Source organism: Typopeltis vanoorti, chromosome 20 (genome assembly GCF_054136105.1).
Source record: "Typopeltis vanoorti isolate ZY-2024b chromosome 20, IOZ_Tvanoo_1.0, whole genome shotgun sequence".
NCBI classification, from domain to species: Eukaryota; Metazoa; Arthropoda; class Arachnida; order Uropygi; family Thelyphonidae; genus Typopeltis; species Typopeltis vanoorti.
The window spans coordinates 67,190,269-67,216,908 of NC_143568.1; the positions used below are offsets into that span (position 1 = coordinate 67,190,269).

Below are 26,640 nucleotides of genomic sequence, written 5' to 3' on the forward strand. Positions count from 1 at the left end.
CTACAGTTGTTCAAAAAACACATCAAGAATTTTCTTCTTGACTACTTGTCCCCACATACACACAGCACTGATGTGCTATAGGTTTCTTGACCTTGTATGTGAGACTGATATTAAAAAACTGCGAGCATAGCTTTCTTGCATTGGTTCTGATATGGAGATTTGATTCACATAGAGTTGGAAAGGTGTCAGCAATAGTTCTAACTTAACTGAGAAGCATTGATGCTACTATCTAGTGCTGTGTTCATTCACTTAAATGCTGTCTCCTTATTGATAATATCCAGCTTTAAAAGTATATCTAGTTGACTAAGTCCTTGGGCTTACAGCAACAAGGTTATGACTGCTGTAGATGCATTCCCAATCAAGCATAATAGGTGATGACTGTTAGTTAGAGTAGATTTTTTTTTTACTCATTCAAGCTTATATTCAGGTTGCACTGTCATATTTTATTATTATTATTTACAGCATCTCCATGAAATCTAGAAGTTCATCATGAGAGACCCAAATTAACTATTATACTCACAAATCCTATCATATCTCTCCTTGAATCCATTCACCGTCAGGGTACTTGCAACCAATTCTGGCAATCCATTCCGCTCACTAATCACTCTCCACCAAAAAAATCTGTTCCACATATCCTTACTAACCACACTCTTACACAACTTCCATGGATGGCCCCTAGTCTCTGATTATTTGTCATATATTGATAAATTTCACTTGCATCAATTTTATAAAATTCCTTTAGTATTTTGAAACTTTCTATCATATCTACTCCTTTTCCACCTATTAACTAAACTTTACAACCACAAACTTTCTACTTATCCTCATAAGAAGTAATCCACAGACCTGCCACCATCTTGGTCACTCATCTCTGAATCTTTCAACCACCACCTCCTGGTCCCCAAACCCAGATGATCAAATCTGCGTGCAGTAGTCAAGATATGGCTGAATTGTAGCCTTGTAAAGAGGGATAATAACTTCCTTATCTTTACTTGTTAGCATGTTTTTCAACATCCAAGTAATTCATTGAACTATTTGACCAACTTTGCAGTATGCCCTCTGAACCTTAACTTTTTGTCCACCATTATCACCAAGTCTCATCAATTTCCTGCAAACCAATACTATCAATATCATTATTATTATGATTATTACATGACACCGCCAAGGAGTCCAAAGACTCATCAAGGGAGGACACCTACTCTACAACTTTCTGTCTCCGCTACTCAACCCACCAACTACAGCAAACCACATCATCTACATCAATGCCATCTACTGCCCACCACCACCACTAGTATTTCCACAGGTAATCACAAACATCCATGCCCATGGCAGGATTCGATCCTGCAGGCTGGAGAGCTGATATGCTAACCACTCGACCAACCAGGCCAGTGATATGACACACCATATGCAACCTTTTCAACCTGAAGAGCATAACCTTACACTTTGCAACATTAAACTGACAGTCATTATCCTTTGTCCACAATGCCAATTTATTAAAATCATCCTGCAGGATAACTGCATCACCATTATCAACTATTGCCCTCTCCCCAGTTTTGCATCATCAGCAAACAACTGGAATCCCCTCTTAAATCTTTCTCTATATCATTGATATACAAATTAAAAAGTAGTGGCCCTAGTGCTGAACTCTGAGGTAGTCCACTAGTCACTATTATTCTCCTAGACTCCACCTCCACCATCTACTACTCTCTGGTGTCTGTCTGTCAGTCATCCTCCTATCCATGCTACTGGTATCATATCCATTCCTATCCTTTCCAGTTTTTGTGATAGTTTTCCATGTGGTATTCTGTCAAATGCCTTGGCAAGTCGAGCAGTATCATGGTGTAGCCATCACCTTTATCAAATTCTGCAGTCACTTTATTATAAAATGTGAATAAGTTACCATGATGGGATCTACCCTTTACAAAGCCATGCTGCCCACCATAGAGTATCGCATCCCTATCCACCCACCGTTGTGTTTTACCGTTCACCAACTTTTCCAGTACTTTAACAATCCCTGCCAATATGTTAATTGGTCTGCAGTTTGCTGCCTCTGTCTTGGAGCCACCTTTATGCAATGGTTTGAACTATTGCATACTTCATCAAAGACAATGCCAATTCTCTTGCGCATTCACGTAGTACAATGGATGATATGCTATCCAGTCCCACTGTTGTGTTCACATTCATAATTTTTAATATGCTGAACAACTCCTGTTCATCTACCTCAATGTTGATATGCATCTCTGTAACTTCAGCAACTGTAGAATCACTACCTGGATGATACACCTTGCAAAATGATCACTCCGCAACTCAGTTGATGAATTATTCTACCATGGTCATTTTTCCTCCTACTTGCTACATAATGAAAAAACTCTTCTGGGTTTACTTTGGCTTGTTTAGCTAATTCTCTCTCATAGTGTGATTTGGCCTTCCTTCCTTACTAGTCACCCTTTCTTGTTTGCACTTTGTACTGCTCATGAGTATGCTGATCACTTTTTTCTTTATATTTCCTCCACAATGTTTTCTTGTTTTTGCAGCTCTTGCTTTATATCCCTACTCATCCACTTAATTCCAACTTGGTTTATCCTTCTGATTTTTGGTATGCACTACTGATATTCTTTCCTTGTAGCTTCTCAAGCCATGGCGCTGTTCCAAGATGACTCCTGAGTCTTTCATAATCACTAGCCTTATAGTTGAACACGTAAACCCCTTCTTGACAGAGAACTCCACATGTTTGGCAACTTCCTGGAACAAGACTGCATGGTCGCTCTCCCCAATTGGAAGCAGAGTGTCTGCCTTGGTTATAAATACATCTTCTGATGCTATTATCAGATCCAACAACCTCAAATCCCTTTTCCTCTCTATAATATATTGTTTCTTGTAATTATCTCTTAACAACTGTATAAATCCCACTTCCATCTTGCCATGCCCCTTTTCTTCCCCCAGTTGATGTCCCCATAGTTAAAGTCTCCCACAATAATTGTTAAGCCCATAACTTGTTGTACTGATTTGCTGATATATGGCATCTATATCTTCCTGTGGACCCCCTAGTCTATAGTAGCAACCAACAACATATTTTTTCATATTTGCCTCTATCTCACACCAGGCAGTCTCAAATGAACCATTTTCCTCAGACTTAATATCCTCTTTAACTTCTAATTTTGTTGGTTGTAATTCTGCAGCTATCATCAGAATTACCCCACCTCATGTCCTGTTCCTTCTACCCTTCCTGAAAATACAATACCCTTTACATTCTATCCCTGTAACTATATCATTTTCAGTCAACCAGCTCTCAGTGATGCCTATAATTTTTGGCCAAGTTGAGCTTACCAATGCCAAAATCTCCTCATCCTTATTCCTGATACTTCTTGCATTCATGTACATGCATTTCAACAGCCCTTTGTACCCATAGTTACTAGTTACCCATGTGTGATGTCATTACCAACCCATTTAAATTTGAGACCTGTGAAATCCTGTTTGGCTTTGCATAATCATCACAACACTTTCATCCAAACATCTAACTCCAAAACCATTCAAATGTAGTCCATCAGGCATATATACAAGTCCTTTCATCCATCAAACTCACTCCATACATCAATAAACTGCACAGCATTCCTCCTGCACAATCTTCTCAGTGAAAATCATGGCAGTTCTTCTCAGTTCTGTTCTATCATACCTAGACAGAGACTCACAATCTTTACTTCCTGTTCTTTATTTTCGCTTCCACTAACAACTCTTTCATATCTTCTCTCATTGCATATTTCTCACCTTTCAAATCATTTGTGCCATCAACTCATTCACTCCATTCTTCTGCATACTTACAGCATCAATAACATTCTTTATCTTCGCACTTAGAAAACATGCTGTAGTCACTTTCTCATTAAGTACACCTCTTATAATCAAATCCCCATACAATACTATCTCTTTTCTCCCAGTCTCTTGCACTTTTATGCTTTTCCCATTCACTCTTTCTTTCATGCTCTGTCCTTCCTTACCACTCGCCAATTGTTTCTCCAGTCACTCAAGCTCACATTTTGTCCTGTGAAGGAGTCCACATAAGCATGAATTTCCTTCCATACTAGCATCTCATCATCCACGTTACTTTCAACCACTTCCTTCAAACTCTCAGCCATATTTTGTGCACTACCACTCACTATTTCCACTACTGCATTCTCCATGACTCCCTGACACTCCTGCCTTATATCCTTATTATCAGTCACTTCGTTCTTTCGCGATTCACATTTCTTATATTCATTTACAAAACATTTCTGACAAATATTTTCTCTGTTCTCGCTCTCATACCACAAACGACTCACTCTCAACAACAGTATATCAAACACACAATACATTGAACTAAATCCCAATGTTGATATTGGCCAACTTGGTCGTCATTTTTCTCGTGCATATCAGTGCCATAATAAAAAATAATTCTGAAAAGAATATCACTTAATAATAGATGACTAAAACAACATGACTTACTAATAATAGATGACTAAAACAACAAAATAAACAAAATACCACCAAGTACTGTATATATAACAATTTCGTTAATATCTACTAAAAATAATAACTTAGCTGAGCAACATGTGTCCTGCATCTGCTACTCAAGAATGCTCATTATTTCTATCAAATTTAATTTGTTTTGATATCCTCAGTGAAACTAAGTTTAATTAGAAATTTTTAGTTTTAAAAAACAACCCAATATTTTAAAAGTATTTCTCATCCAATATTTTTCCTTCTTTACTATTTCCCATTTCATATTTACAGTCCAGAAATAATTATAAAAATATAAAGAAAATAATATAAAAATAATCCTATATAGTGCAAAGTGTAACTAAAAGTGTTTTTTTTTTACTATTTTTTATTTTATTTTTTTTTATTGAGCAGAACAACGATAACCATACCTTGATGCAGTTTCAATTCCTAGAATGGCCCGGAACTTCTGGGGTAGTTCCTGAAAGCACTTTAGGTCTCGTCACACTAATAGAACATGCCCAGCAAAACCAAGAAAAAAATCCAGGTACTGGGCCAATTACAGTGCATTGCAGGTAAGTGCTGCACATTGTCTCTCCATTCGATACAAAAATAACATTAAAACAGGTTCAATATTTCATATATCTGTAATACATAAGAAAAAAATTCCCTGAGTTAACTATAATAGTATTGACATACTAAAATATAAAGAAGTATAAGTAACAAATATTTAATGATGAAAGCGGGAATAACAAAGAGTGAAATTGTCAGGATTCAAGATTTGATGAAACAGTTATTCAAAATGAAATGAGAATATGTGGAGTGATATTAGATGTTTAGTGAAAACAAATGAAAGCATGCAAAAGAATAGAATGAAAGAAAAAAAGGATAAAAGAGGTGATGAGTGATTCGAGAATAGCAGTGTATTGAGATTTCATTTTTAGAGGATTGGTTAATGAGAGAGTCCATAAAGTCTGCTATCCAGGATGGAGAATGGGCAAGATAATTAAAGCTTTGGACATGAAGAGGAAACAAGCAAGAGAATTAGTGGTGGTTGAACATAAGGAGAATGTAGGGTGAATATCAGGAAAATGAAAAATAATAGTATGCTGGGAAAGGTTATCAGTTTTGTCAAGGTGATGAGTTGAGACAGAGATCCAGAATCATGAATTGTATGCTAGTGGAACTGTGTGAGAAGAGAGTGCAGTTAGTGGATGTATGGCATGTATTTAAGGGAAGAATGAAATTATACAGACCTGACGAACTGCATTTAAATGGCTTTGGAGTTAGTGAACTTGAGAAACTGTTGCTAGATGGAAGTGCAGTGTGTGATGCAAGCAAGAGATCAGAGGTAAGAGATGAAGTGAAAGATCTGGAGGGTAGTATTGAAGAGACAGAAGTGCTTAGCAGTGGAAACATTTGTAGTGTGAGATATTAAGAGAGAACAGGAATGCAAGAGGAACACTGAAGCTGGGAGAACCCATGTACAGGGAAACGTGGTGGCATAGGGAGAGCGAATGTATGTATGGGGATAATCAGCATAGAAATGGAATAGATTGGGATGTGAGTGGGGTAGTTGAGACTGAGCAGACATATGTCGTAAGCAATGATAAAGTTAGTAAGGACAGCAAAATTGCAGTATGAGCAGAAATTAACAAATCAGGCAAAGAAAATCCTAGAGAGTTTTTTTAGATATATGGCAAGTAGAAGAAAGAATAATTATGGATAACAGACTTCTGAATTGGATCTGATACCTATCTTGACAGCCAGTCCCTGACTGGCTGTCAAGATAGGTATCAAAAAGTTGTATATGGCAGTGCAGTATACCCTGAAAGAGGAAGGTCACTATTGGTGTGCTGCTGGGAGTCATTTGGGACCATTGTTGTTTGATTTGTATATTAATGATATTGGAATGGGTTTAATTATTGATATGCAGCTGTTTGCAGATGATGAAAAATTTGGGAGAGTAATGCAGAGTCAGGTAGATGTTGTGGCCTTACAGGAAGACTTGAATAGATTGCATGAAAGAGCGGGTAAGTGGAACTCTCAGTTCAGTGTTGCAGTGTAAGGTTTGAGATTTGGTAAGCAATGATGGGATGCAAAGTATACACTTGGTGGGGAAACTTTAAAGGAGATAGAGGAGATGAGAGATTTGGAATTGGTGGTGGACAAGGACTTGAAATTTGGGGGCCACATTGCACAAGTTGTGAGGATGTCACATTTGATAATGGCATTGATGCAGAGGGTCTTGATGTACAGAAATAAAGAGGTTATGATACCATTGTATAAGGCCTTGATCAGGCCTCATATGAATTATTGTGCACAGATTTGATCCTAACCGCAATTTTTTAAACAAATTACACACACACAGGCACATAAATCTTATCTAAAGATGGGATATGTGCAGGGGTGTAGTCCTAAAAGAAATAATGCCAGGGCAAGCTACCTTGGAAATAAAAATCCTGAGCACGAAGTGTGGCATTATTATTATTGTGATGGCCATTATGCAGAGAGATTGCATTGTTTTCTGAAATGAAAATGACAAGAGCGGCAAGGCGTTATTTTTTGACCGAATGCTGGAAATGCATTATAAGTCTTATTATTATAATTTTTATAATTTATTATAATGAATTTAAAAATTTTGATAGTTTTAAAAAAGTACCAGGGTGTCGCCCTGGCCCTACTACACCCCTGAATATGTGATGAAGAGGTAGAATTTGCCATAAGATGGATATCTTTATCCATTTCATATCGGAGCATCAATTAAGGTTTGGCAGCTATCTTTATATAATCATTATAAAAGAAAATGGCTTTAGTGTAGGACCTTACTCTTCTTCCTAAGGTTCCAATGTTTGGTGGAGATAGCATATTCAACAAGTCGAGATTGATCTGGCTCATGGAGCAAAACATAGTTGAAATATTCATCACAATTTGCAGTCACAGATCCCATTAGTCCAGCCAAAGTATGATTAGCCCAAAAGTCAGGGTATTTGATAAACACCAAGGTAACTTAGAAGAGTCAGATGGAAATCTGCAGTTGAGGCCCTATCCTTCTAATGGAGAGAAAAGGAATAAATAAATAAGTAAGAAAGATAAGTTAGAATCAGAAGCTTATCCTTGGCAGAGCCCAGAAAGAAAGTTTATTAACTAGATGAAAAGCACACTGAGTCCAACAGAACTCAGAAATTTAGCAGTTCTATTAGAAATTCTCTTGATATAAGGAATGGTACAATTGATAACTTCCTGGGAGACAGGTGAGTTAGAAATTCCATAACCATTAATAAACTTGTTAACAATGGGTTAGGTGAAACCATTAGACAAGAACGTGGTCTTATGAAATATATTAAGGCCTATGGCAGTACCCTCAACTTGCTCATAAACTTTTTCTGAAGAGAAGATGTGAATGAATGACAAAACCAAAGAGACTGAGAATATTTGCTACAGGTATTATTATTAGAGCATTTGTAATGTTTCATTTGGAGAACATTTGTGAAGAGAAACAACATCCAGGCTGATTATGAAATCACCAGGGAAAGACAAAGTTATAAGATTTTTTCTTTAAAGTGTAAGCAGTTTTCTTATTAAAGGGCATGGTTTTGCATCTGAAGGCTGAGAGTAAATTAGAAAGGTGCTTCACAATAACATGATAAAACAATCCAGTCTATTATAGATCATAAATAAATGTTTTCTTGGGGACTAAATTTAGGGAGTCTGTATAATCTAAGAAGGTGGCCATGAGAGGCTTTTAGCTTCTTTTTGGTTCCATTATCCCACTAAAAGACACTACTGATGAATCTGTTCAGTTTATTTATTTGACTAAAAGTCAGATCATTGGAAAGGAGATAGATGGTAAGTAGTGTGGTTACATAATAGTAAGTTTCCTGTAGTATTCTTTCCTATCTTGAACCACAATAGATTTTCCTTTGTCAGCCTTTGTGATAATAACATTTGTATTTTTCTTCAAGGAGCTGGAGGCTTTGACTTAAAAAGAATATGCACCATTTCGAAATGATGATGATTAGCCATATCTGAAGGAATATTACATAGATCTCTATCTATTGCCTGTGATTACTGTAGCTTAAGATAGCAGGACTGCAAGTTTTTGGCTTAAAAGAACATCACAGTAATACCTCAACTACCCTTTTCCCTGGATTTGGCTCCTGTCATTTTTTTTATTCCATAAGCTTTATTTTGATTAGAAATTTTATTTCACTTCCAGTTGGATATATTAAATATGCTTCTGTCTTTTAGATTCTGTTCTCTGGAAATAGGTTATTTTCTTTTGTGTAGTTTCATATTCTTACATGAATCATTTGAAGCATAACCACTTGTACAAGTTTAGTCATAGAATGTAAATACTCACTGGAATGATGTCTGTGCTTTCATCAGTAACCAATGACAAGGGGGGGGGGGGGGAATGAAATGTATATTTTGGAATCGACTGTGTAGAATTTGACAATTTGACACCTCAAGCAGTGTGCCATAAGACATCTTCCAAATGTTTTTCTAGCAGAAGTAACCAAATTGATGATGGTGGGAGTTGGCTGCCATAGTATAGTTCCATTAACAGCTGATCAAGTGCTGTCCATTGACCTATTTTCCTGGCTATTAACACTGAAATGAATGCGATGGTGGTGAAGGAGGAGAACTGAAAGATACTCAATTGAAAATTCTATATCACAACAAGCTGCCTGTGGGCATCTATAGAAATCATGGCATTTAGGGGAGAAAAAAAATGAAAAAGGAGGCTGGTACCTGATATTTCCTATTTGAAGAATATGACCTCCTTACTATATTACCGACTTGACTGCTTAAGTATCAAAGTTGTATAACTAAGAGGAGACCTCCACATAACCTTTAAAGGAATATGGAGAGCCAACTAGGGATTCTGACCTAATGTCCAATCCTCACCTTCTTGTGGAACACCCTGTTAAGGATCTACCTGGATACTGAACAAATGAGAATGGGCTGGCAATTTTGGATTTAGCCGACCAAATTGTATTCTTATTGGCTTAGCCACAATGTAAAGTGATGGTACAACATGACAGAATTTCATGCCGATGTTGGGATTTAGTCTCCACCACTTATCAGCCAACTACAGCGAACTGCCACTACCATTATCATCACCACCTACACCAATGCCATCTACTGCTCACCACCACTACGTTTTTTTTTGTCTGTAAATTGCATATATTAAAGGCTGATTTGTCTATATGAGGGATGAAAAACCCAAGTTGCCGAGAGGAAAAAACCCTGCTACTTTCATATGAGATTGGCTAACTCAACTAAAATTGAAAAAAAAAAAAAAAAAACATATAAAGATTCATCTTATCATGATGAGAATTGAACGTAGGCCTTTTCCAGTTGAAGAGCACAACATACTATCATTTTTCCAATTGCACTATGGAAGTACATAATATAAGGGGGAGTTGAAAATAATTCTTAAGAAATAAGGAAAGAATGGCTATCTTTTGTGATTTCCTTATTTGTTCAAATAAGGAAATTATTTGTTCAAGAATAGCGTTTCTATTGAAAGCTATTCTTGTTTATGCGGAACTAACAGTTCTCAAGGGAAAATGCTGCAATGTTCCATATATGTTATTTTCTATGACGGGTGGTCTGAAAAGTTCTCAGCCTAAGAATGAAAAAACGAATTTATAATTTCAAAATTATTTTTATTTTTCAACATAATCTCCCTTAAGACTAATACATTTATTCCAGCAATGCTCCAATGCCATTATCCTGTCCCTGTAGTGGTTCTCAGTAAGATCTGCAAAATACTCCTCTACAGCTAAACAATCACCTCATGATTTGAAGAAAAATGCTGACCAGCGAGGAAGAGTTTTAGTTTTGGTAAGAGATAGAAATCAGAGGGAACCAAATCTGAGGAATAGGCTGGATATTCCAACAATTCATAGTGCAGATCCCTTAATTTTCCCATTACCAAAACACCTTTGTGGGCAGGTGCATTGTCCTGATGAAAGATGATTTTTTTCTTCTGCAAACCAGGTCTTTTCTCATGAATTTTTCATCTAGTCTGGTTAAAGGATCAGAATAATATTCCCCATTTATTGCTTTACCCTTTTCAAGATAATTAATAAACAAAATGCTTTTATTATCCCAAAACACCGATGTCATGACCAAACACTGGTTCCATGCTGATGGAACTGACTTTGTCTTCTTTGGTGCTGAACAACCAGCTTCTGTCCACTGTTTTGACTGCCGTTTGGATTCTGGTGTGTAATGGTGAATCCAAGTCTCATCCATAGTAATAAATCGACGCAATAAATCAGTTTTATTCTTGTTAAAATGCTCCAAAGCACTGTTTAGAGATTTTCATGCAAGTGCGTTTTTGATCTGCTGTGAGCAAGCGTGCCACCCATCTTGTGCAAAGGTTTTTCGTTTGCAATTCTTAATGTAAAATATAAACTACACGTTCTTTTGAAATGCCTGTGGTCTCAGCAATTTCATGCACTTTAACTCGCCAGTCATCCAATACCATATCATGCACTTGATCAATGGTTTCTGGTGTTGTTACACTTTTTGGATGTCCTTCACGTGGATCATCTTCAAGGCTGCTAGTACGGCCAAGTTTAAACTTGGCAGCCCATTTCTTAATTGTCGAAAATGAAGGAGGAGTGCCCATAAACGTTTAAGAACTTCAAATGAATTTCTTTTGGCGTTAACCCTTGTTTTACGAAGAATTTTATAACCATACGATACTCAATTTTATCCATTTCAAGGGATACAGACAACACTTTTGCTTCAGATAGCTGTATAAAACAAACTGCTTGATAGAATGAATTGCATATGACAGATGTACCAACTTAGAAAAATAAAATCTTACCGATAGTGTTGCCATCTATGGTCGAGGCCAAGAACATTTCAGACCATTTCATTTTCCTGTGTGAAAGAAAATTTGTTGCTGTGTTTCCCTTAATGAACTTAAGGATTGATATGAAACTTGTGTCTTGACAGAGCAAGATTTGCCAAGTTCTCTGTTATTATCCAAGTTTTTGACTAAGAGAGTTGATTTCTGCCTCTGCAGATATGTTGTATTTAATGTCAGAAGACCCAATATTTTAAGGTTTTGAATGTGCATATTTATATATATATAATTTATTTTTTAAAAGAATTGAATGACATAAACTGAGAGAAAAGGAAAAAGGTTTAATAGTATCACACTACTAGTTTCAGCATTTTACAGCCTTCTTCAGGTGTTTTTATAAAAGAAAAGAAAAAACTTTAAACATTGAAGATAAAAACTGTGAACAGCACAGGAAGTCACTATACATATTTAACATGAAAACGTTGTAATTAACGTATTCAAAGCTGTTCCTTCGTTGGCGACATTGTTGGGTGAGCGCGTGTGTATAGCATCTTGTGAGCGCCAGTATTTGATCACAGCAGAATGACAGTCTGGGAAGTTGTAGCTTAAATTATTATTTAAATGTACAGGGTTGGGGATGATTTCTCTAGATTCTACAATTTTTCTCTCCAATTTGTCATGACAACGGAAAATGTTGTTAGATCTGTCCCAAAGGATTGTATGAGTATGGTTTTCATCATCAGAATCAGCCGAAAAAAGGACATGGCTGGATAAAGCACTGGCACGTGTTCTCTTGTAAGCCATGTCCCTTCTGTGCTCCTCCATACACAATTCAATAGGCTATTCCGTCTGGCCAAAGTAAGAAATGTTGCAGTCGCACCGGGATATTTTAGATTATGATGACTAGACTTTGGACGGCTCACTAGAGAGTGGATCTTAGGAAGCGGAGTAAATAAAGTTCTAATGTTATATTTTTTGAGAACCTTGGCTAATTTTTGAGAAACTGAGCTTATGTATGGTATAGATATATTGCCTTTAACATTATTCATTTCTTCAGTATGGTGACTTGGAGGATTAAAGGCCTAAATCCTTGATACGCATGATGATGATTTCTTCAGTATGGCAACTAGGAGGATTACAAATTCTGAAGATAACTTACAGAAAGCTATTTTAGATCTAAATCAGATATCCAAAGATTATGGTATGATAATATCAACAGAAAAATCAAAAACTATGGCCTTTAAAGGACAAGATACAGCAAGAACTAAAATAGTAATAGATAACAAGATTAGAACAGGTGAATTCATTTAACTACCTAGGATGTATGATCACATATGAAAATGAAAAAGATATAAACGTAAAAATTGCAAAATATTTAAAAATAACAGGTGTAATTAACTCTATATTTAAACCAAACCTAGTTCAAAAACAAACAGGCTAAAAGTATACAATACATTAGCCCTGCTAGTCTTAATGTATGGAAGCGAAATCTGGACAATAAAACAAAAAGACAAACAAAGATTAACAACAGCAGAAATGAAGTTTATGAGAAAAACTGCAAAGTATACCCTATTTGATCACAAAAGAAACGAAGATATTATGAAAGAATTAAACCAAGAACCAGTAATAGAAAAAATTAAAAAATATAAACATAAATGGATGAATGAAAACAGAAAGATTACCAAAACAAGCCTTAAAGTACAAGCCATTAGGAAAAAGAAAACCAGGACATCCTCTTAAACGATTCAACGATGACTTCTAAGGCTAGAACAGGCCATGCTAGGCCTAAATCCTTGATACGCATGATGATGATGATGATGATTTTTTCAGTATGGCAACTAGGAGGATTAAAAAGGAATTTTTTAGTCATTTTTTGAGAATATCCATTCAGTCTGAAAGTAGATCTAAGAAAATTGATTTCTTTACGAAGTTCATCTGGGTCGTCAAGAAGAAAGTGAGCTCTATGTCCCAAAGTAGAAATGATTCCAAGTTTCTGAGGAGGGAAATGATGGGACTGACTATGGAGATATCTATTGGTGTGTGTGTGTGTGTAGGTTTTCTGTACATCAAAATTTTAAGTTTTTTTTTCAGAAGAACGGGTCAGTTTCACATCCAGGAAAGGCAGTGAATTATATATATATATAATTTATATATATACTTTGTTAATAAAAATATATATAAAAAGAAAACTTAGTTTTCATGTATGTATGTGGCACAGCGAAACATCAAATATATATGCCTGGGTGAAAGAATCTGTTAAAAGTTTAAGGGGAATTTATGTAAAACTCTAGGTGGAAAATATATGCATAAAAATATATATATGTGAAATAGACCTCTCCTCCCCAACAAGAAAATTAACAATGGAGCAGTTGGCAGAATTTAAAGTAAATTAACAATAGGAAGAGTGATTGAGGCTGCAGAAAAGAGAGGAAGTGCAGAAGAGTTGACTATGATGGCAAATTTTGATAAGTTAAAATATATTTTCATTGCCAAGCTCTTATAACACTTGTTTGCTCTTGAAATGTTGACAACCTACCCGGAAAACATTTACATTTTTTCTTAATTTTTAAAATATTTTTTGTTTGCTTATATATTTCTTCTTCTTCTTCTTGTATAACCATAACCACATTTCAGTGATATATTTTTTTTATTATGTAAAATTAATTGATCTATAACATCTTGAAAATAGAAGTACATATGTTGGTTCTTTTTTATTTTATTTTATTAACTAACACTGGATTTAATAGGTCATAATATAGATAGTTAAACCTACTATCTATATAGTTTTGCCACATAGTGGCTTCTTCTGAAGAACAAAAAAAATATACAATAAGCAGTACATATGAACCATTATGTAACTAAAACCAAATATGTAAGAACCGTTACACACACACAAAAAAAAAAAAAACAGAAACATGTGGAGCATTGAGGCTAGCACAGGTCAGTCATTGTTCAGCAGATTTGCATGATAGTTGGCAGACACATTGAAGTCTGATGTTTTGAAAGATCTACTGTGTTTCCCCAAAAATAAAACTGGGTCTTATATCAATATTTGCTCCAAAAGATGCATTAGGGCTTATTTTCAGGGGATGTCTTATTTATTCATGTACAACAATCTACATTTATTCATGTACAAAAATCTACATTTATTCAAATACAGTCATGTCATCTTCTTCTGGAACATCGTCATAACTCTCCAAACCCCGAATTCTGGCCTGAATTTCTTGCGACTCCATTTCCTGTATAACCATTGGCCCCCAATCTCTCATATCCAGCAATAGAGCTTTCCTTAAATGAGCACTTCTTGTCCATGCAGCCTGCTCGTGGCGCATTGGCAACACAGCTGTCAGTGATTTTATCCCATGAATTCTTCATCCAAGTCGTGACCTCTTGCAGGCTAGGCTTCACAAAGTTTCCACGCTGATTTCTCTCCATTCTATTTTCAATTTTGATTTCGATGTGCAAATGGTCATTGAATGGCTTGTTTATTGCAATATCAAGAGTCTGGAGATAGGCAATCATTCCTGGGGGAATCATTATTTGATCTATTCTTCTCTCTGCAAGGAAGTTCTTCATGTCTTTAGCACGGTGAGTGCTGGCTGAATCCCAGACTAGCAGACTTCTTTGGCCACCAAATCGACCCACTTCCTTATAACTGCTTGGGTGCACCAGGCTTTTTCGGTTTCAAGAACATAAATGCCTGAAACATGTTCAATCTTATCTTTGTTGCCCTTAGTGATGGTTAGAGGTGGGGCTTTCTTTCCATCCAGACGAATTGCCAAAATACAGGTAACACATGCACTTTCATAACCAGTAGAGGAAATGAAGATTGACGAGGCACCCATGTCAAATTTACCTCATCAATCGACGAGAGGTAAACGCCTGTTTACATAGATGTTTACTTCTTGTCCAAAGGTGCCCGCTTGGATATTTACAAATACTTAATTATAATTTATATTATCATTTATTTTAAGTATTAATGTCAATAATAATAATGTCAATAAACATTTAATTATATATTAATATTATTATTTTATAATTCAATACATCCGTCATCTGTTGCAATGGATGTACTAAATGTGTCTTTCTGGCTGACGATCTTAACTGGGGCTTATATTACGAGCATCCTGAAAAATCATGCTAGGGCTTATTTTCCGGTTAGGTCTTATTTTCGGGGAAATATGGTAATAAGTGACTTCCAAATGTTACATAAAATCATTCCTTGGTTTCTGTTGAGAGTGCCTTTTGAGTGGATAACCATCATAGCCTATATTTTGACTAAGAGAATTGATTTCTGCTTCTGCAGATATGTTGTATTTAATGTCAGAAGATCCAATATTTTAAGGTTATAAATGTGTATATATATATATACACACACTTTGTTAATAAAAATATATATAAAAAGAAAACTTAGTTTTCATGTATGTATGTGGCACAGCAAAACATCAAATATATAGGCCTGGGGAGAAAAATCTGTAAAAGGGGAATTTATGTAAAACTCTAGGTGGAAAATATATGCATAAAAATAAAAATATATATATGTGAAATATATATTTTTTTGATGTTGTGATGTCTTGGATGTTGTGGGCACTGAAGTTGTCTTCTCTGTACGGCATGGAGTTATTGTCCCATTCAGTATTGTAGTGAGAATGGGAGAAGTGAAACACCAGGCCTGAGCTGGCTTCTGTTATTATTGATGTGTGGATCTTTCATCGTGTCAAACTTTTCTGCCAACATCCATGCTCCACATGTTTCTGTTTTTATACTTTTGTGTAATGGTTCCTACACATTCGGTTTAGTTATGGAATGGTTCATATGTTCTGCTTATTGTATACTTTTTTTGTTCTTCATAACCCAGAAGAAGCCACTAGTATATGTAGCAAAACTAGTACTATCTATATTATGACCTATTAAACCCAGTGTTAGTTATAATTTATCACATTCGTTTTTTGGTCAGAAAAAAAATTTACACTCATTAGTGCAATTAAATAATTAAACAGAAGTTTAATAGTTACAGTATTTCATCTCTGTCACAGAACTCAGTTTTATCTGGGATACAAAAATTGTAATAACATACACTAAACGAACTGTAGGTGGAAAGTTTAGACTGGAAGACTAAGGAGGGAAGTGCCTTCTATGAGTGCTGGTAGCTAGCCTTAGCTGTTGGATGTGGAAGGTCTAAGATTTGTTTCCTAAATATTGGGAAGCTTCACAACTATATTTAGATTTGCTTGGTTATGTAAATTTGCTGCTGATTAAAAAAATAAAAAAATTAAGTCTTTCAAGTTTATATTTGCTGCAGTGAAGCATAGTATTTTTTTTTTTTTTTTTCTCATTTCATTCTGTGCAAGGTGTCCAAGGCATGGTCAGCAAGACCTGACTAACCACCATAGTTGAATACAAGAAATATATCTGCCACCACAATTATGGTCATTGGTGAACCACAGTTGAACACAAATAATAAACACATTGTGTATTGCATAAATTCTAGCTATGTTTGATTTACCAGGAATCAAGTAAATGTTAGAGAAGTCAGCTTTTTTAAAGAAGGAAATTTGTTATTATTCAAAAACATAAAAAATTTTATTTTATTAAATCAGTAGTTTCTACAAAGGATGTGTAAATTTTCTTCTTATTACCTTCAATTATTGCTTATTAGTAGCATAAATTATTATTGGTTTTCTAGTGGTGGTGGAGATCGTAGCAGCGTGTATGTTACTTTGAGTGTTCTTATTCAGCAACTAAAAGCAGAAGAACGGGTAGATATTTTTCAGGCAGCTCGTTATACACGCTCTCAGCGACACTGTATGCTTCAAACATTGGTAAGTTTCTTTTTCCATACTGAGATATTAAAATTATAATATTCATTTCTTCAGTCATATTGTTATTTCTCTTCTTCAGCATTGTCAAGACTTCAAGCCTCATTAGAGAAGGTGCATTCTAAATATCTCTGTATACTGTAAAAATGTAATAAGTTGGGTTTTCACACGGTACATGCATGCTAACTAATCGCAATCCATTCTGTTCTTCTTGTAATGTTAGCACATAAACCAAGCCAGGCTTTACTTATTTGCTGATAGTTTTTTCACTTATTTATACTATATATTAAAGATGCCAAGAAATTATATTCTTGGTTTCATCCATTACTTATTTCATCATTTTCCATACTGAGATATTAAAATTATAATATTCATTTCTTCAGTCATATTGTTATTTCTCTTCTTCAGCATTGTCAAGACTTCAAGCCTCATTAGAGAAGGTGCATTCTAAATATCTCTGTATACTGTAAAAATGTAATAAGTTGGGTTTTCACATGGTACATGCATGCTAACTAATCGCAATCCATTCTGTTCTTCTTGTAATGTTAGCACATAAACCAAGCCAGGCTTTACTTATTTGCTGATAGTTTTTTCACTTATTTGTACTATATATTAAAGATGCCAAGAAATTATATTCTTGGTTTCATCCATTATCAAAGTGTAAGCAAACAAAATTTGCATGTGAAGTCACTTTCACAACTGGGCTATTTGTATATAGAGGCTAATGACTTCACATCATATCCCACAATGCAATGCACATATCTTTACGGACATGTATAATGCTATGCATTATGGGAAGGGCCACAACCCAGACCAGTTTCTGCATCTCTCAAAGGTTATTTCATCCTCTTTACATCCTGGTGACCAGATCTGAACACATTAATCTCCAGATGAAGTCATCTGATCAAAGCTTTATAAAAGGGTAATGCACCCAATGTCCTCCTCAATATTGCAGCAATTCTCTGAGATGTTTTTTACACCCTTTGCAATATTATTATTATTATTATTATGTGACACCTACAGGGAGTCTAAAGACTCATCGAGAGAGTGTGCCAACAGCATCGAACAATTAATCCATTCCAACTACTGACCATGCTCAAACTTGCTTATTTTGCATGAGCCATTAGTAACAGAGGCTTTGCCAATCAACCAACCTTTGCTGGCATGTCCTCTGAACTTCAAATTTCTATTTACAATCATCCCAATATTCTTTGCTTCCTTCACTTCTTCCATTATAGCTTCACCAAGTGAGCATGAAGCATCCCATCTGTGGATCTTAAATTTCAAAACTTTATATTTAGTTGCATTAAATGGACATGCCCATTCATTTCCACTGGTCTAGCTTATTCAAATCCTCTTGAAGAGCCAAAATCCTCCCAAGCTTCACATCATTTGGAATAACTGAATATCTCCATATAATCCAGTTACAATATCACTGATATAAAAATTGAAGAGTAATGTCCCAGTACAGAACCCTGTGGAACTCCACTTGTAACCTTCCTACTCCCTGATACTCTTCCCCCATACACAACTCTCTGATATCTATCAGAATGCTAGTTATCAATATAGTGCATTAACTTGATATCCAACATCCATTTGTTGCAACTTAAAAACTGACCTGCCTGTGGAACCCTGTAAAAATGCCTTTACAAAATAAAATAGAAATTACAGTATATGCTTTATTCTCATCTGCTGCTCTCGTTACTATATTGTAGAAGGCAACCAGATCAAGAGATCACCCCCCCCCCTTAACTAATCCATGCTGGCCTGCATAAATAATATTGCCTCATCCTTCCAATTCTGTATACAAGTTCTTACCAATCTCTCCAAAATCTTAATGACTACAGAAGAAATACAAACTGGCCTATAGTTTGATATCTCTATTCTACTACCACCCTTATGGAATGGCATGGCATGGCAATATCTTCCCCTCCAAAGGAACTTGCCTTGTTCCAAGATGTTCATTAAACATCCAGATTAATGGCACAGTCAGTTCCACAGCATATTCCCTTAAAACAGGTGGTGGAATTCCACTTAGTCTCCCTGCCTTACTGACCTCTACCATACTCAGTATTAGGATTACATCCTCTTCATTCACTTCTAACACTTCACCACATCAGTGTTTATTACATCACTTCACTACATTAGTACTCTGCATAACTGAAAGGAACTCACCTGTGATGTGGTTTCTGTTGGTGCATAACAGAGAACTTGTTACTAGGATAACTGTTAGTTGATGGTCAGCAGGAAAGGGACTCAGATACTAAACAATGAAAAGAGAAATGAAAATATAGATAGAGAAAAAATACTATTAGAAAAAGAAGAGGAATTGAACCATGCATTTTTGTGTGAGGCTTAGTAATCTCAAATCCAATGCAAAAAACAATGTAAGATTTGTTTTGATCAAATACTTGGTTTTGAGATAATAGCAAGAAAGCCAAACAAAATATGTTTACTAAACAACATCAGTGTGCTACAAATTTAGTTGTTTAAGGAGTTTAGTCAAGATATCTTAAGTTGCTGAATCTAAAAAGAAATGTGATCAGTAAGTTCTTGAGTAGTATAAAGCACAGATGATAAGATGATCAGCATATTAAGAAAGGAAAAGCAAATTATGAGAATAATCTATCTGAACAGGCTAGAAGAAATCTCACAGTTCATTCAGTATGAAGCAAGTAAAAGGGAAAAATTGTTATAGAAAGATAACTTTAATCTGCAAAAATAGTAGGGAAATGTTAGAAGTACAAAAAAATACTTGAATTACTGAACAACAATCGCTTTGCAAGGGTCTATCCAGAGCTAACAAGAAGGGACTCAAGGTCCTGGTAAAAAAAAAAAAAAAAAAAAAAAAAAAAAAAAAAAAAAACAGCTCCAAAGCAAGTCTAAACCAGCTAATGACAATACACTGTACCCCTTTCTAGAATGCCAGGCCTGTAAATTGGAATTGGCTTCCTTCCTTCTTGTTGGTCCTGGATGTATCTTCCAGGCGGAACAGGGACTAGAGAATAGACTATGAGACTGTGAAACAGGGACTATGAGAATAGCCATAGTGAACTGGAGGTAGTTTAAGATACAAAATATCAATATGACCACGAGATGGATGGAATTTAACATGCAAAATATCAATATGATCACGAGATGGATGGAATATTAGCCTGTGTTACAAAAAAGTGCCAGAGAATTGTCAGGGTGTCCAAGGGAGTGGAAAAAAGGTAGTTCCATTACATAAAGAAGACTACAGATAGTAAATTATAAACTGATCAGTGTTTGAGAAGTAATGGTTAAGGTACTGGAAAAATCTTTTGGGGCAGAATTCAGGACTGAGTGGATAGTAGATGCTTCCAAGGACTCATTGCAGGAGGGCACTCTGCAACACACAACCACCATCTACACCTCTTAATCTTCTGTCTACACACAATGACCACTCCCACTAATAGTATTTTTGTACGTAAATTATGTGCATTCTCTTGACCAATTTACCTGTATGTAGGATGAAAACTGCTAGTTTTGGGGAGAAAAAATTCTGCTGTCTCCATATGAAATCAGCTAACTCGTTTTCAATTGGGAGGGGGACATAAAAATTCCTCCCTTTTCTTTTCTTTAAAGTGTAATATTTCATGATGCTAAATTATCATCTCATTCTCGACTGCCCACATGATGGTTTACTCAAAGAGATGCAACATCAGAGTTGTCTTTCATAACTTTCCAACCCTACATTATAGCAGGTCATTCAGCAACAACTTGTGACTTATAACCTTTGACAGCATTCTAAATATAGAATATGTAATAAATATAGAATATGCAATTATTTAAGCAAGAATATTTACTATCAGCAATATGTGACATAAAATCATACATCTACCAACCCAAATACCTGCTAACCCTCTCCCAATACCCTTGACCTTTTTGTAACCATTTTGATGTTTTGCAACCACACTAATCTTGCCCCCAGGCAAGCAAGGAAATATGTTAAAAATTGTGTTTTCTCATATCTTTTTATTATTACTCTTAAAATATTAATATTACATTTTATTACAATATAAATTTTTTTTTTAAATTATGCTAACTTACAGGAAATAAATTAAGAAATGAATTCGCATAAATGACTATCTGGTGTAGTGTATTAAAAATATGTGTAACTAAAAAAAAGTGCAATGATCCAGTTAAGTCAGTAATCTTTTTCCATTTATTGTGGAATTTATGGAATTGGTGCAGAAGATGGATGCAAAGAGGAAGAAGAAGATAAATCAGGATCCACATCCATATGGACTGTGCCTTCAGAAAATACACATGAAACGAAATGAAACCTGAATGCAGAAGTGCTTATAAAGGGTGGAAACTTCCATTCAACATGAAGAAAATATATCAGTCTCATATCCACATCAACTGCACTTACAGGCAGAAAGAGAAATCCTTTTGACACAGAAGAGATTTCAAAGGAGGTGGAAACTTTTGTGCCACATGAAGAATACTGAATTTCAGATTCATATTTCTGACCGTTAATTGCAGATAATATATTTAGCAATCGATTAGTTTAAAAAAAAAAAAAAAAAAGAAGAGAACCCAGTTGGAAGAACTTATTTTTCCCTTTGATGAGCATTTGCAAAATTTGTTGATGCTTATTACAAATACACTTTTAAAAATGGAGAGGTAGTCAATTAGACTTTACTGATTTATTTTATAAAAAGGAAATGATAGCATATAATGTTAAGTACTTTTGGAAAAATCTTTTCCAGTCTGATCAACTACCTCTCCGTTTTTCAAAATGCACTTGTAATAAGCATCAGAAAATGTTAGTGAGTGTGCATTGCATTCCGCTCACCAGGGATGACCTCTCATTCTTCCCATCTTAACATCCACTCCTTTTATAATTTCTTCTGTGTAAATCTGATAAGAATCCCTTAACTTAGTGCTCCCCAAACTTCTGGATGTCAGGGTCCCCTTTGGAAAAATTAAAATATTTCACGGTCCCCCTCAAAAAAAAAAATTACATTTTTAGCATCTTACATACACATTATCTCATATTTTTATATAGATAGATATATTGTTATTGTACATTTGCAGTACGAGCACATGAAACGTAAAACGATTAGTAATAAAGAAAGAATTAAAAACTTAAAAGAAGTTTAATAACAATTTAATGTGATGGATGTGTTTCAATACTGCTACACCAATATCAGGTAAAATATTTGAAACTGCAATTCTTAGATTTCTGCTTTAAAATGAAACTTATATGAATAAGCATATTCATTAAGCGCCGAAATATGCAGGAAGCAAAATTTGTGAACCCGCACCAATGTAAAATTTTTTTCCATTAAAATATAAAAAATAATAAACATTAAATAAGTTTCTTTTAAGATAAAAAAAAAAACTACTTAGTCTTAAAACATTTTAAATTTGTTTTCATTATTTCACAGCCTCCCCCTCAACAAAATCTACGGCCCCCCAGTTTGGGAAGCACTGCCTTAACTAACTTGAATGTCTCTATCATATCTCCTCTTTTCCTCCTATCCACCAATCTCTGTAATCCACATTTTCTCAAATGTCTAATCTTTAAAGGTACCTGTGGCATAACTATAAACAATAAATTACACAATAACCACAGTAATTAACTTTAATCTCTTACTTTCATTTCATTAAAATGAATTACTGTGGTTATTTTGTAATTTATTGTTTATTTCTCAAACGCTCTTCATAATCAATACTTCAGAGTCCTGATATCATTTTGGTTATTCATCTTTCGACCCTCTCTAGTGTTTCCACATCACAATGAAAACTAGGTGACCAAATCTGAGCACAATAGTCCATATGTGTCTGACCAATGCCTTATACAGAGGCATCACCACCTCCTTATCCCTACATGTCAATGTATCATAGCAGCAATACGATGTGCAGTCTTTGCAATACATGCAAGGTATCCCCAGAACTTCTGTCCACTGTCTGCCATCACTCCAAGATCCTAAGTATCATCCACTTCTTGAAGTACAGCTCCACCAATACAGTACGTAGCTTTATATCTCTGTATCCCAAAGTGTAACACCTTGTATTTATTAATATTAAAACTGCAATCCCATTCATTTGCCCAAGAAAAGTCTATTCAAATCTTCCTGTAGATAATTAACATCAGCACTGCTCCTGATAATTCTACCTAACTCTGCATCATCGGCAAGCAAAAATCGCTGTCACTGCAAGCAATAATGCAGTGACAATGATCAAAACAAGAATAGAGGCAACTGAATCCAAGGTTTCAGATATTAAATCTCAGCACTGACAGAGTGTCAAGGTAGTGAAAAAAAAAGTGCAAGATTATCTCTTTACATAAAGGAGAGCCCAGGACGAGGTAGCAAATTATGGACTTATTATGTTTAAGGTATTAGAAAATTTGGTTAAGGGTAGAATTCAGGAATGGGTGGACAAGAATATGATACTTTAAATAAATTATAATACCGGAATTAGCTCACATAATAATAATAAATATTATTATTTATTAGCATAATTTTTGCCTGAGTATCAAAGACATCTTCAGTACAAATCTAATAGAACAATAACTGACAATTCTAAAAGGTCCCACCTAAGTAGCTAATGTAAGATAACTAAAAAAGGTCATTAAATTTCCTAACTTATTAATGATCTTTTTTAGTTATTTTACATTAGCTACTTAGGTAGCACGTTTTGGAATTGTCAGTAATTGTTCTATTAGCTTTGTACTGAAGATGCCTTTGATACTCAGGCAAAAATTATGCTAATAAATAATATTTTATGTGAGTTAATTCTGGTACTATAATTTATTTAAATATGCCTATTCACAGTATTTCCTTATTGAAACAAATATAATATTTTATGGGGAATAGCATGGCTTTTTGAAGAGAAAGTCTTCTTCAGACTAAGAAAGTCTAAGTAAATTACCCACTTGCTACAATAAAGCAACATCTGAGTTGCTTAAGGGAGATTGTTATATAATAATACTGCTGGTATTTTTATTATTACTATTATTATTATTATTTGCAAAAGCATTTGAAAGGATACTGCATGGAGCCCTACTACACAGGTTGGAGTAAATGGCCCCATCTGCTCCAGCCAGTAGCTTCCAATTCAGTGTGTCAAAGTCTAAAGTTATGCACTTTGTGATGAAAGAACTGTGGGCCTTGTATTGGATAGATGGAACTGGAGTGCAAGAAATTTATGAAGGTGGAGACTTGGAGATAATGGTGGACATAAAGTTGAAGTTCAGAGAACATATTATAAATGAAATGGGCAAAATATCCCAAAGGATCACTCTGCATGTTAACACTGCATGGAAATTATTCTCTCTCTTTATACTGATTTCATACAACCACATTTGGCAAAGACACAATTTCTGTACAATTTCAGCTCAGATCTTTCCAAAAGGCATTGTTGAAATTGATTGAACTGTAGAATTTCTGAGAGGATATGATAATAATATCTACGTTACTAAGGCAGTTTTGTAACATAGGTGCAAAAGAAAATTTCCAATACATGAATGAACTTGAGGGAACAAAGAATCATCCCTGTAGGTTGTGTACGTGGGTGGTCTAAAAAGCTCTCAGCCTCAACCATAAATGACAACACTATCGGCAAGTTTTTTTTTTTCTAAGTTGGTACATCTGTCATAAGCATTTATGTGAAATTACAAGTCATCCTATCAAGTAGTTTGTTTTATACAGCTGTCTGGGGCAAAAGTGTTGTCTGTATCCCTTGAAATGGATAAAACAGAGTCTCGTGTGGTTATAAAATACTTTCTAAAAGAAGATTTAATGCCAAAAGAAATTCATTCAAAGTTCATAAAAGTTTATGGGCACTCTTCTCCTTCATTTTCAACAATTAAGAAATGGGCTGCCGAGTTTAAACACGGCCATGCCAGCCTTGAAGATGATCAACGTGAAGGACATCCAAAAAGTGTAACAACACCAGAAATCATTGATCAAGTGCACGATCAAGCATCGGATTACCAGTGAGTCAAACTGCTTGAAATTGCTGAGACTATAGGCATTTCAAAAGAAAGTGTAGGATATATTTTGCATGAAAAATTGGAAATGAAAAAGCTTTGTGCAAGATGGATGCTGCACAGATCAAAAACGCATGAAAATCTCTGAAAAGTGCTTGGAGCGTTTTATCAACTTTTTATCAACTGATTTCGTGCATCGATTTATTACTATGGATGAGATGAATTCACCAGTACACACCAGAATCCAAACAGCAGTCAAAACAGTGGACAGAAGCCAGTTGTTCAGCACCAAAGAAGACAAGGTCATGGCATCGGTGTTTTGGATTGCTAAAGGCATTTTGTTTATTAATTATCTAGGAAAGGGTAAAACGATAACTGGGGAATATTAATCTGATCTTTTAAACCAAACTAGACAAAAAAATTCATGAGAAAAGACCCAGTTTGCAGAAGAAAAAAATCATTTTTCATCAGGACAATGCACCTGCCCACAAAGGTGTTTTGGCAATTGGAAAATTAGGGGATCTGCACTATGAGTTGTTGGAACATCCAACCTATTCCTCAGATTTGGCTCCCTCTGACTTCTATCTCTTACCAAAACTAAAACTCTTCCTTACTGGTCAGCATTTTTCTTCAAATCAAGAGGTGATTGTTTAGCTGTAGAGGGGTATTTTTAGCAGATCTTACTGAGAACCACTACAGGGACAGGATAATGGCACTGGAGCATTGTTGGAATAAATGTATTAGTCTTAAGGGAGATTATGTTGAAAAAATAAAAATAATTTTGAAATTATAAATTCGTTTTTTCATTGTTAGGCCAAAAACTTTTCAGACCACTCACTTAAGAGTGTGATTATCAAGGTTATATAGATTTTTTGCTTGGAGAGAAGTAAATGATTATAGGTTATTAGAGGCAGTAATAACAGCTTCATTAGAGAAGAATTTTAAAAGTAATACAGTAAGTACTGTATTAATGGTCAGTGCAGGCCTCCCATGATGAGTTTCTGGCAGTGACAAATTCTCCATGCTTGCTGCGCAAGCTCATTACTTAAGAAAGAAGTAATATTTATTTATTAATAAACGCATGCATTTATAAGCATTCCATTTAGGCTTTTATTTTTGTAGACAGAAGGCGTCTTAAGCTTGTGCAACAATAATTGAGCTTTGCATTGTGTGTCGAAGGCCAATGCTTGCTTGTCTAGTCAAAGCTAGACGAGCTTGGCTTGCTCAGTTGTAGGAGCTTCCAGGTCCTCGCTGCAGCACTATGATTTCATATGCATGCATAGCGATTTCTGCTCCCTTCACATCATCTTAAACACAGACCATATGTAGTCAATGTAGCTCTAGCCAGTGTGCTTCAGCCAGCCTTTACAAGTGTGCGTGTTGCTTGGGAAAATTAAGTTACAACCAACGTTTTATGACGATGTTATTGACCAGTTCATAAAAGAAGAACCGTAGGGTAGAATTTGTATTCAAGTAGCTAAATTGAAAAAGATAGAATATCATTTGTAAAATAAATGTTGTATTTGTATGATTAAATGTACATAAATTTCTAAATATAT

At 35.2% G+C, this 26,640-nt stretch overlaps 1 protein-coding gene across 1 annotated transcript in view; it reads left to right on the plus strand.

Moving 5' to 3' along the window:
* LOC150095530 (receptor-type tyrosine-protein phosphatase epsilon-like) overlaps positions 1-26,640 on the plus strand; it is an 858,461-nt gene that overhangs the window by 819,036 nt on the left and 12,785 nt on the right. The window contains exons 23-24 of the mRNA XM_090410701.1: positions 4,882-5,042; positions 16,983-17,118. Of these exons, the coding sequence (XP_090266827.1) occupies positions 4,882-5,042; positions 16,983-17,118 (297 nt within the window). The remainder of the gene's footprint in view (positions 1-4,881; positions 5,043-16,982; positions 17,119-26,640) is intronic.